General features: G+C 41.4%; 1 protein-coding gene across 4 annotated transcripts in view; it reads left to right on the top strand.

The window, feature by feature from the left end:
- STK32A (serine/threonine kinase 32A) overlaps nt 1–10,603 on the top strand; it is a 127,109-nt gene extending 116,506 nt beyond the window's left edge. For 2 of the 4 annotated variants that reach the window (XM_061189805.1, XM_061189804.1), the window contains exons 11-13: nt 288–410; nt 6,583–6,647; nt 7,046–10,603. In XM_061189805.1, the coding sequence (XP_061045788.1) occupies nt 288–410; nt 6,583–6,647; nt 7,046–7,139 (282 nt within the window). In that variant the 3' untranslated portion in view covers nt 7,140–10,603. Of the gene's footprint in view, nt 1–287; nt 411–6,582; nt 6,652–7,045 lie in introns of those variants that run through there. The other 2 variants (XM_061189807.1, XM_061189806.1) reach the window with 2 other exon arrangements.
- The last annotated feature ends 2,521 nt before the right edge of the window (nt 10,604–13,124 follow it).

A 13,124-nucleotide genomic window follows, 5' to 3' on the forward strand; every position in this document is an offset into this window, starting at 1 on the left:
TTCAAGAAACAGCCCCAAAGGCAAACTTCAGAAAAATAATTATAATAGGATTTCCTTTCTAACTCATGGAAGGCTCCTTGGGAGTTTAGAAAAATAAACAAAATACAAAATCAAAGAACATGAAAAGCAAGGCTGGCAATAAATTATTTCAAACTTCAAGCGGGACTCCCAGCTGTTTATTCTTGGACTGCTCCTGCAGGACGGAGTGTTATTCTCCTTATTCGGTTGGGTCTAGTTTTAGAAAGATACAGGTATCTAAGGAGTGAGTCAACCTGTCTTCCTTGCAGAAAGGCAGGCTGAATTGCGACCCCACCTTTGAGCTCGAAGAAATGATTTTGGAATCCAAGCCTCTTCACAAGAAAAAGAAGCGCCTGGCCAAGGAGAAGATGAGGAAATGTGATTCCTCTCAGGTAAGCAGTCCCCTCGGACCCAGGGTCGTGGGAATCTTCATGGCAGCTGCAATTCGTCGGAGAGCTTCTGGTGGGCGGCCCTCCCACGAGAATCGGCCGCTTCATGAATGTGAGGCGGAGCTGAACACCCCAGCTTCTGAAAGGGCAGCTCTGAGGGGGGTCCCAGCAGCAACATGTCACATGTGGACTTCCTCCCTAGGTTTCTGCCAATTAACTGGATTCCCTTACTGCCCTCTCCCAGCTCTCAATTCAAACTTTGCAACCTCCTGGGAGAGAATCTAATTGGCCAAGCCTAGGTCAGGTGACCATCCCTAAAATGATGGAAATGGGCTGGTCCTAAAGTACACACATGGCTGTTTTGGGCCACACTCCAAGGAATCACTGGGAACAGCGGACCCTAGACGGAGGTGTCTGTTCTTTGCCAGATGCAGAATCTTGTGATATCAGGGCTAGCAGAAGTGAGGAGTATCTATTCACAGAAAAGACAGAATTCTTATACGGTAGAGCACTATTGCTGGAATGCAGGCTGAGTCAAATTAAGTTTGTAACTAACTGCATTATCCTCTGTCAGAGTTCGAGGTCAGATTTCAATACAGTAACTTGCAGGGACTCGGTAGGATTTTATACAATGTGGTTCTGCATATTATAATGATGGTTAAGTAACAAACATTCATTTTGCCTCTCATGGCCATCCATTCATCCACACAATCATCCACCCATCACCCTACCCACTCAACTAATGGTCGTCCATTCTTCCATCCCTGCATCTCTCCATCCCTGCATCCCTCCTTCCCTCCATTCGTCCGTTCTTCCATCTCTCCACCCCTCCATCCCTCCCCCCATCCAATTGTTTAGGCTATTTTTATTGAATCCCTATTATCTGCCACATTCTGTGCTCAACACTGGAGAGAGATATAGATGAGATATTATTCCTGCATTCACTGACATCCCTGTTCTCAAAGATTGCATAGTCTTGTGGTGAAAATAGCTCTGCAAACAAATAAGTATCCTCAATGTCCCTAATTTCTCTAGTCCTCAGGGGCTACTATACCCTTTAATGGTCAGTGAACCAAAGTTCACATCCTGTTTGTCCACAGAACTGGCCTCTTACCAGATTCCCATCCTTAAGTGTTTTCTAGGGCCCTCCAAGGAATGCTTAGCTATGCCACAAACCCATCTTGCTTCTTGCTTTTTACTTCACCCATCTTCCTCCTAATGATCTGTTCTTCTTCATATCATAACCAACCAGCTTCTCCAGGCCAGCTCCTTCCTTTGCACCTAGAAAGCTTGCCTATGTAGGCTCCTCTGTTAACAGACCCCCAAATGTAGCCAAGTACAAGACATCATCTTAATTACAAGTTTTCTAAAGTTTTAGAGATGACAGCAATCTGTGAGTAACTTTTGCCATGCCTTCCATGCTCTATATGATCTGTCTACCTCCCCAGCCCCGACCCTTGTACTATGCCATTCTTGACCTTAAGGTATTTCTTCTTTCTTAATGTAGATATCTACAGCTATAAAGTTCCCTCTGAGCACTGCCTTTCTCTGCATCTCTTAAGTTTTGGCATGTTGTATTTTTGTTTTCATTCACCTCAAAATATTTCCTCATTCTTCTTGTGATTTATTTTTTGACACATCAGTTGCTTAAGAATGTGTTGTTTAATTTCCACATGTTTGTGAATTTTCCAGTTTTTCTTCTGTTTTTGATTTCTAGCTTCATTCATCGTGGTCAGAGAAAATATTTTGTATGATTTTAATCTTTTTAAATTTATTGAGACCTGTTTTGTGGCCTAACATATGGTTTCCTTCCATGGTTTCCTTTGACTATTTGAGCATACCTTAAATAGTTGTTTTAGGGTCTCTGTCTAGTAAGTCCACTGTTTGGGCTTCCTCAGGGATGATTTATGTCAGTTTATTTGGTTTCTTTGAATGGGCCATACTTTCTTGTTTCTTTGTACACCTTGTGGTATTTTTGTTGAAAACTTGCTAGTTGACTATTACGATCCAGTAACTCCAGAAATCAGATTCTCCCCTTCCTTCTCTAGGGTTTGCTGTTTTTTGATTGTTGAAGGCTGTACTTGCATTTTTGAGTGACTTTTACAAACTATTCTGCAAAAAGACTATTCCTCGTCATGCATCACCACCGCTGTCTCTGTTATGTTAGCTTGTGTTCAGATAATATTTTGATAGAGATTTCCTTAAACACCAGGACCATTTTTCCGTTGCTCTTTTCTTGATTCAGTGTTTGTCTGGTTGCTATAAACCTTTGCTTGCTTTCCAGAGTTCTGACAGTGTTGGCCCTAACAGTTTCTGTTTGTTTTTCTTATGTTTCTGTTGAGGGTTGGGGGTTTGGAGCTGCCTGTGCCATCATTTTGCTCTAGTTTCTCCTAATCTTATAGCCTCCATTTCAAAATAAAAAGGATTTTGTTTCAAAACAAAGAGTAGCCTTCCCTCAAAGAAGAATCAGAGAGATGGTGAATCTCAAAGTAGCACTTTATCTCTATTCAAGAATTTTAAAATGTGAGAGTCAATCTTAGCAGCTCCCTACATTATCATCATGCTTGTTTATTCATTCAGCTGAATCTGGGGGTCTGGCCTGGGCATCAGGATTTTTTAAGTTCTTCAGGTGATTCAGGTATGCAGTGACTGTTACCATCTACAGCTGTAGAATGCAGGCTGTGATTAAATAAAGTAAAAGCACTAAAGTTTTCCTTTTCCCCCTGTGTCTCAGTTTCCTCATTTATAAAATGGAGTCAGTATTGCTACCTACTTCATAGACTGTTCTGAGTCAATTAGTACATGTATGCCAAAATGCTAGCCATTGTTAAGGAAGATGTGGTACATATACACAATGGAATATTACTCAGCCATAAAAAAGAATGAAATAATGCCATTTGCAGCAACATGGATGGACCTAGAGATTATCATACTAAGTAAGTCAGAAAGAGAAAGACATACTATATGATATCACTTATATGTGGAATCTAAAATATGACACTAATGAACTTATCTACAAAACAGAAATACACTCACAGAGAACAGACCTGTGGCTGCTAAGGGGGAGAGGGAGTGGGGGAGGGATGGATTGGGAGTTTGGGATTGACATATACACACTACTATATCTAAAATAGATAACTAATAAGGACCTACTGTATAACACAGGGAACTCTGCTCAATATTCTTTAATAACCTAAATGGGAAAAGAATTTGAAAAAGAATAGCTATATATATAACTGAATCACTTTGCTGTACACCCAAAACTAACACAACATTGTAAATCAACTATAGTCCAGTATAAAATAAAAATTAAAAAACAAAAACAAAAAAAATTAAAGTGCTAACCCTAAAAAAAAAAATGTTAGCCATTTTTTATGTTTTACTTTTCCACTCGACTTCCTGACTTCTGACTTCATTCTTTTCCATGACTCTGGTTCATGCTCAGGGTAGATGCCTCTGTTGTTTCTTTGCATCCAGGATGTTCTCCACTGACCCTCTCTGATCATCAGCCCCTTTAAAGTAAAGAACCAAAAAGACTGACACACACCCAGTCTGCCTGCTATGGAAGCAAATGACCTAAGTCCTCTTTTTCTGCCTCCTGAGATTTCCACCTGCTCTAAACCCTTCAGATATTTCTGATGCCATCTCTAGTTACACCAGTCTAATCTCTGTTTGCTCTGTCATCCCTGAGAAGCACATTCTAAGATTTTTAACCAGTAGTTCTCTTCTCTATCACATAAGACTCATTCGTTCCTCCATTCTGTTTGCTCCCCACTCCTTTCCCTCATACTCTCATTCTGGCTACTCCTGTTGACTTGTCCATGTAGCTGCACTTCTTAAACTTTTCCAACTAAAGCAGAGGAAAAAGAACATGTAGCACATGAGCCCTTAGGGCCAGGGTGGGACTCATAGGGTCTGCAGTGCCATATCACAAACTCATCTCTGAGTGTGCATCTTACATCTTTGTTTAAATAAAACAGAGTTATATGTCAGAGAAAAGAACTTGAGTGAATTTCTGCATTTTATTGATTATAATCTTGATTTTTAATGTTAAAATATTTTAAAATGTTAATATTTTAAATATCTTCATGTTAAATTTTATATAACATTTTGTATGTTTATGTATTTATATGTTTATATTATACATGTATTTTTATGTCTATAATATATATAAATACATAATATGTACATAAATATAGAAACATGTATATGTATAAAACACAAACATATAAAACATAAAACATAAACATGTTTATATAAACATATAAAGTATTATATAAATGTGTTAAGACATTATGTAATATTTTATATATTTATATATTTTTATGTAATATTTTAATGTTAAAAATATTTGTTCTACAATCTTGGGGTAAAGCTGCTGCTCTAATAAGGAGCTCTATCAGATCATGTTTATCCCATAGCTTCATGTCCCCTATTACTGATACTGGAAACCCTCAGGGTTATAGGTACCCCAACTTGAGGATAAGAGTGAGGTGTAGCAGAATCTCTTTTCTCTCCTTTGTTTTACTTCCCCCCACCCCCTCTCTGAAAATTTCCTCTCCTTTTTATAGTTTACTCTCCCAGCACTTAAATATTTGTTCAGGAAAGGTTAAAAAAAATAAAAATAAAAAACTCTCTGGTACTTGAGGACTTAGTATTTTCTAATTCCTAGATTTAAAAACAAAATGAATGAATGATATTTTTTTCTTCGAGAAGAATATTTGCCATCAGAAGTAATTTGGAAGTATTTTGTTACAGACTTTTAAAACATTTGATCTCGGGCTGACACTATCCTGGGCCTGATGATGGTCATTTCTTTGAGGTTAAATTTTCTCATTATGTTGGAAAAGTCATCTAGAGATATTGACAGCCAGACAGTGAAGCAGCAAAGCAAATGCTTTGCGAATCTGTGAGAAAGTCACAAATGAAGAAGGCTGCTCACCACAACTGAAGTATAGTTAATCAGCCCCAATGCAGTTGAGGGGAACGGTCAATCAGAATTCAGTGTGAAGACATGTTTCTAGGCTACTCGTTAAATCCAAGTAGAACTGTTGTTGAACCCAAGTTTGTGTGCCTGACACACAGGGAGGTCAAACAAACCGAAATGTTTGAGTTTAGAGCAGAGAAAGGTTTATTGCAGGGGCCAAGCAAGGAGAAAGGGGAGGAGGGGATGGGCTCAAAAGACCCAAACTCCCCATTGGCTTTCAGACAAGGGTTTTTAAAGACAGTGTTAGGAGAGAGGGTCATAGGATGCATGATCAGGTCCTAGGATGCGTGTTCAGCTCATGGACCTTCTGATTGGTTGGTGGCGAAAGAACTGGGTGATGTTTTGGGAATCTCAACCCTCTGGTTCCAACCAGCCTGGGGTTTACGTGCTCTGGTCGGCATTTAGTCACCATCCCCCCACTTGGCTGGGGGGTCTGAGTTTCTACAGAACTCAAAGATATGCATCAGATTGTTATCCAGTTCCCTTCAGGAGGAAATGGGAGTCCTGTGATTCTATTGTCCTAATCGTTAACTGCTTGAGTGCCCTTTGGAACTTGGGAAACGCCTAGGAGACTAAAGCCTTTTTTCTCTACAAAGAAAAATGGGGGCACAGAGGGACTTTTGTATCCGGGAAGGCCCCGCAGGGTCCTGCTCAGTTTCAGTCTCCCCTTCTCTTTGAATCCTGAGGGGGGCAGGGGCAGGACAGAAAAGGGAATAAAGTTTTGGACAGAGAGATTAATCATAAACTTGGCAGGGGAACTCAGTTTTAGGGGGACTTGGTTTCAGAACCTCCAAACCTTTTACATGAGGGCCAGAAGATGAGAAGCAAATAGGTGACCAGCTTAATAAACCCTTGTGCCCATCTGCCTTGAAGCCGTGGTTCCTTGGGCTAAATGGCTGAAAGACATCAAGCTCATAAACCATAACCCAGGTCTTCCTTGCTGCCTCATTGTGGGGAGCAGAGAGTTGATGTATTTTTTCCTGTTTCTTTCCTATATGCTCTTCTATTAATCTGGTTGTGGTCTCACTGCTGCTACAAACTCTCAGATAGCATCTATTTTGAGGACACATTGGTCCTCATCGATTTGGGCCACTCAGTTAACAGACACTCAGTAGGTTATTGGCTACTTGAGGATCTTCATTGGTCTGCTAACTATACCTCTATTTTTTTTCAACGTTCACCCGGAAGATGTGCCTTCTTCAAGAGCACCTTGAATCTGTCCAAAAGGAGTTCATAATTTTCAACAGAGAGAAGTAAGTAACCCCTGGAAGAACAGCAGCTCAGCGAATGATGGAGTGTTTCAGCCAGATTCAACTTGCAAAGACTTAATATAGTTTTAAACATTTTTTTCTTTCTGATTACAAAAATGATGCATATCCATGATAGAAAATCTGGAAAATTCAGAAAACTTTTTTTTCTTGTAAGAGATTTCAAAAACTGTAATAGGTAAATTAGCTTAGTATCAGGTTTCTGTTGATGGGAAGGGCAGAAGAATGGGGACATCAACACTTAAAATCAATGATGTTTTTAAGAGTTACCCTGGCTCACGCCTCTTTATAACTTGTTGGGCTTAATGCTATCGTTTCAAAAGCTTAAATCTTTTCTTTTTCACTTCAATGAATAAACCCACTTTATTTTTTTTCCTTTTAAGAGTCAAAAAGGACTTTAATAAAAGACAAGCCAATCAAGCCTTGGAACAAACCAAAGACCCACAAGAAGAGGATGGCCAGAATAACAACCTGTGAAGTTCTCAACATCTTCTTCTTGGGACATTTCCACATCAGGAAGAGCTGACAGAAATTCTCACCTCTCCACACCTCACACACCTTAGAAAACGTGACTGAATACCTTTGGAGGGAGGCAGCATGACCCAGGGAAGAGTCCCCAGGCTCCTGGGACCTAGATTCACCACCGTGTGACCTTGAGCAAGTTACTTACCCCCTTTCTCTGCTTCAGTTTTTTCATCTAAAACGAGAACGTAATACTAGATGAGCCCTATGCTGCCTTTTTACTGCCACCATTCTCCATTCTCTTATTCTAAACAGCCTCTATTTTTATTTTAAAAGGAATATTTGGACGCAGATTTATTTTTCCACTCCTAATTACACTGTGACAAATGGACATAGGTGGGTGATGGAGTGAATCTCTTCAGAGTTAGAAAACTTCATAAATTGGTCAGAATCCCCAGATCTGACTGAATAGGACTAAGGAATTCATTCAGGAAGAAATGAGTGGGACCAGATTATAAGTAACACAGACTGATGAGGGCCTTCCAGTGGTGTGCTGAAGTCAGAACACCGTACCAGCTTGCATCAATTGTAAGAGCCACTATGCACATCTGTCCCAGCACCCCGTACAGTGATGTGAAGTTAAGAGTTGAAATTGGTGATGGTGGAAGTATTTACATCATGGAAATTGGCAGATGCTACAAATCAGGGCTTTCCACCCTTTCCGGCCCCCACCGCCCACCCGGCCCCGGGAAGCCAGTTGTGAAATATTAGCACGCCACTGGCCTTCTTCTAGAAACATGTTCCTTGAGAGCTAATTGTCCTCTTAAGACTACCAGAGACCTGTGTCCGGAGAGCATCAGAAAAGAACATTGTCACATTGAAAGCACCTCCACCTTGCAGTACCTGAAGTTGTATCTTATATGGGAGTTACAGTCTGTTAGAATGTGAGGTGAATTTGGAAGATAGTAAAATTTACCCTTGAAAAATTCCTTTAATATACACAACATATGGTGAGTATCTTTTCTTAGAGAAGCCCAATATCATGAGACCCTTCACTAATGAAACGAGTCATCTTTTTTGTTCTTTTTTTTTTTTTGGTCTCACTTTTGGCTAATAAAAGATGCACTAAAGTGTTGAACAGATTATACATGCCTTTATAAACTAGAATCACGCGCTTAGAACCGTGGGATGCCCACACATCTGAGAGGTCTAAGGACTGACTAAGGGAACAGCAATACTTACTTGTGCTTACTGCAAGAATGGCGGGCAGAATCCCCTATTTAAAATAGTATTGATATTTCACTTTTTCTTTATATTGTATTTATTTATTTGCCAAACACAAAATTCAATTCACCTAAGTTAGGATGTAACTCTACTCTCCTGATACACAGAAGATCTTTGCAGAAGAACTATTTCTGGCAACTCACAGATGCTGTTGGGTAGAGTCAAGAATACACAGTGTTGGTGGGGGATTGCTTTAACTGTTGGCCACTCAGATCACCTAAACCTTGTCCTTACTTAGGGAGACTATGGGCCTCAGCAGGGTGGCAGTAAGCTGGCAACAGGGGAGACCAGACAGGTGGAAATGGGCAGAAGTAACAGAGACTGCCGCAAGCTACATAGGACTTTTCCAGAAGGGAGGTCGCACTGGGGCAACTGGACATGGGCAGAAAGCCAGTGCTGAACTTTAACTCAGCATTGATGGTTTTCTCCCCACTGAGCTAATAGGCCCAAAATTTCTGGCCTTGAAAAGCTGTGAAATAGTGTCTCTCTTCTTTAAGAGTAACCATATTTTTGTTAAGAATTAAAAGCCAGCTCTTGTGTTCTGTTTGTTTGATTCCTTTTCTCTACATTTCCCCCACATTATTTGTCTGTGCCATTTTTTCTCCAAACACTATAAACTCTGGCTCAATTTCCCAAGGAGGGGGAATGGGTTGACAAGAGCTATAAGGAGGTGACCAGATTCTGCTCCTGGTTGGTAACCAGGAGTGTCAGGGGCCACTTGCATGTTTACCAATTTCTTTCATTTGTTTCAATTCAAGCCTTGATGTGCTGTGGACTCATCTCTCCAGTTACCTGATTCTTCCTCTCGCTCTGACCTTATATATATCATCCCAAAGGAGAGACTTTGGGAAACACTTACCCAAGTGCAATGGGATTGGTAGGGTCTCCATTGGGATGGTAGTTAATCATTTGTGCCATTTCACATCTATACAGTTTATAATGGGATAGGAACCAATACAACCTCTGTAGGTTGAATCCCTAGTTTTTACTTCCAATGACCTGATTCCATGCCTACAGCACCCTTACGGGCTGTCAAGAACCATGGATGCACTGACTATAGAGAGGTAAGATGGATTTCCAGTCCTAATCAGGTTACAGACCCACCATGTAATATTTCAAGTTAGAAAAGAAAAAGCATTGCATCCATCAGTACAGAATGGCCGATTTTAAGCACCACTGGACATTTTGAGTGTTAGGACAAAAATGTTTTCCAAAAAATAAAAGAACTCTTAAATCCTTACCATGATTGCTAGTTGTTGAAATCAGATCCTTTGGTTTTATTCCATAACTTGGGCTAAAATTTACCACCCTAGGGTGGAACATATCTCATCTAGGTTTGTGACAACGAAGGCTCAGGGCTAAGCATTTTAGGAAACAGGGTGACTCTTAATTCCTTTTGTCCGGCGTTTCTGGCATCTTTTTCTCCTCACAGCTTCCTCCCTTACCTGTGTGGAATATCTGAAAAGTGAGCAGGTTTGGAAGACCAAGAGCATCCTGGTTCTAACCCTCTGGCACTGTAGCAGGGTCACCCACCCCAGTGTATCCACGGGGACCGCTAGTGGATGGGTGGGGCGGCCCTGTGACCCTGGCCATGACCCGGACTCCATGGAAGGAAAGGCTTTGCTAATGGCTCACCCCCCCAAAGGCAGCACTGGTTTTGGCTGAGGGCATTGCTAGGGCAGGAATGAATGTCAAGCCACACAGAGCATTGCTCCATTAATTAGGGTAACTTAATTTATTAGGGTTAGGCTGCTTCAGATAGTAAAGTTTTAACCAGAAAAAAGTAGACTTCATGTCATAATAGCTTTTCTAGACTGGATGGATGAATAAATAACTAGGGAGAAAGAGTGGGTCATATAGCTAGCAGGGGCCAGTGTTGCTGCTTTTGGCTGACACAGTAATGCTAAGGCTTTAATTCTTCAAGGGCTGAATGAAAAGGCATGAAAAGCAGTGAACTGTTTCAGTATCCAGTTGGCCATGCATTCTGTTGACACAAATTCCTGTTTCCTAGAAACTGTGCCTGTGATTACCGTTTCTTACAATCTCAGTGTGTCTGATATTTAACATTGATGTTAAAAATCCAAACACAGTTCACAAACTGTGCTGTTGTGAACAGGTAGCCCTTGGATGGGAAATTTGTGCTTCTGTTGAGCTGTAGCATATGTACTGTCAGTGTGCCTGTGTGTATTAAAATGTCTTCTGTACACCATAAGCCACTGTTCCTTCTTTGTCAGCCATGTGTGTGTGTGTGTGTGTGTGTGTGTGTAATCGTTTCCCCTAGGGGTAGGGTCAAAGTCACCTGTTCTTATTTCCATTTCCTGCTGTGAGGAATGTCCTTTACCAGAGACAAGCTGGTGTTAGAGATGATGTTCTAGAACTATGGAACGTTAGAGATGGTGTTCTAGAACTATGAAATGTTAGAGATGATGTTCTAGAACTATGGAATATTAGAGATGATGTTCTAGAACTATGAAATGTTAGAGATGATGTTCTAGAACTATGGAATATTAGAGATGATGTTCTAGAACTCTGGAATGTTAGAGATGGTGTTCTACAACTATGGAATGTTAGAGATGGTGTTCTAGAACTATGAAATGCAGCACAATCTAGCTGCTCCACATGTGTAGAAACTGAAAACCTGACTCCTCCAGTATTCACACCTAAGGAAGCACAGCCCAGAATTCTGGATTTTGCCTTTCACTATGACCTTAAGGCCATGGAGAGTCCCTGCATGTCTTTTTTTCAGCACTCTGCCTTCTTACACCTCCACATCTTTGTCCTGTTCCGCATACCCAAGCAGCAGGTGGATGGTCCAAGGCCCAAATCCCCGGACAGGCAGGTTAACAGACAGCTCTGAACTCTTGCAGCCAGAAGCAACTTCTGCCTCAGGGGAGAATCAAGGGGCCTTCCAGTCACCTCTCAGACCCATAACAGCTTAGCAGCCACAGGCTAGCTGGTTCCTGGGATAGGTTCTCCTAAGTCTTGTGGGCTCTGAAGTCCTGCATGCAGAGTACTCTGTTGTCCAGGTCATGGGAAGTGTCCTACCTTGTTCTCAGCATCCACCGATCACAGGGCAGGATCTAGACCTTCCATTCTGAGGAATGCCAGCCTTAAGGATGCAACCTCATTCCTGCAGGCTGCTTTGGCCCTTTCATCCCATTTCCTGCTTATGGTTGGTGTTCTCCTTGTGATAGCTTGATGGTAGCGGAGTTGATTCCAGAAAGTTCTTCAAAACCAGAGGGACCTTGTTATTCCTATTCAGTGTTCTCATTCCCCACCTGGTGGATGTGACTCGGCCCTGAATACCTCCAGTCCGCAGAGGTGTGAAAGTCAATGTGTGAATTGCACTAACTTAAAAACAAAAACAAAAACAAAAAAAACTGCTTCATCCCTTTTAGAGCCCTGCAGGCTGAGATCATTTTAAGCACTGACCCTGCCCTTTACACCCAAGCTTATCCTAAGCAGAGCTCAGCTGCTGCCATGGTCATGAGCAGGGAGAGGTGTTTCACCAGTTCTGAGTTCAAGCCACAAAATGCAACTATGGGCAAAACTTCTTAATCATCAAACCTTGAACGTCAAACTGAAATAATTCCTTATACGCTCAGAGTAGCTTCTGACGTGGTTTCTGAGCTACTGTGTTAAAAGCTATTATCACTCTGAGCTCCTGTATGGACGGCATTGTTCTGCCAAACCAAGGGGGGTTCATCACACATAAAAGCAATTCACCGGGAACTACCATCCCCTGATCCTCTTCCGCACCTGCCCCAGCCTACACACAGATACTGTGCTGAGAAAACATTCGTGCCCTGCAGGCTTGAGAATGCTGCCGTGGCCACCTGCCGTGTTTATCTGCCTAGCTTCCATGCCCTCCTCTTCTGGGATCACAAATTGATTTTCTTCTAGTTATGGAGAGTCCACGTGGTTCAGGTGGCTCAGGGGCCGACTGTGTTACCAGGTGTGGCCAATCAGTCCCAGTCTCCAGGCCACAGTGCCGAGGTTAATGGTGAGCACGTGACCAAGCCGGACCAATCAGAATCAGCCTCCTTGGCTGGCACTACGGAGAGAACCTCTCTCCACCTTAAATCTCTTAAGCAGGTAAAAAATGCAGACTTGGAGGCGCTGATGGTCAGTTTTGCTCCCACACGGAAAGAGCTTTCCTAAGAATGAAGCACTTACTAAAGGCAAGCAGGGCTAAGAGATGGAGAGAAACAATGTTCTCGATCCAGCTATGCTACAATCTACCCAAATCTATCCCTGAAGTTTTCAGTTACACCAGACTTTAAAAAACCCTTTCCAAAAATTTTTCTTTGCCTATACACGTCTAACATTTGCAATGAAAAATGCCCTGCATAAATTCTAATTGGATCCAGGAGTGTTTCCCCAAAAGGGTTTAGTATAACAGGTTTGGCAGAGCGTAAAAGATGATACAGAAGGTGGACAAATTTTGAAAGACATAAAATTTCTCAGAGCCTTTAACTTGATATGTACTTTAAATCTCTCAGATTATTATAGTAAACAGTCCTTTCCCCACACTCATTAGACACCTTGGGAACAGTCTGCTAAAGAATATACTTTGAAACATGCTTTGTTTGAATTTTCTCAAAGTCCAAGCTTTTAGAAAGAAGCATTTTAGAAAATGCTTTAAGGGGATGACCTAAACAAACAAACAAAAAACCCAAAACAAACAAAACTTTTCAGGATCTGTTCTGTACTCAA

The sequence above is a fragment of the Eubalaena glacialis genome, chromosome 4 (assembly GCF_028564815.1).
Source record: "Eubalaena glacialis isolate mEubGla1 chromosome 4, mEubGla1.1.hap2.+ XY, whole genome shotgun sequence".
Lineage (NCBI taxonomy): Eukaryota > Metazoa > Chordata > Mammalia > Artiodactyla > Balaenidae > Eubalaena > Eubalaena glacialis.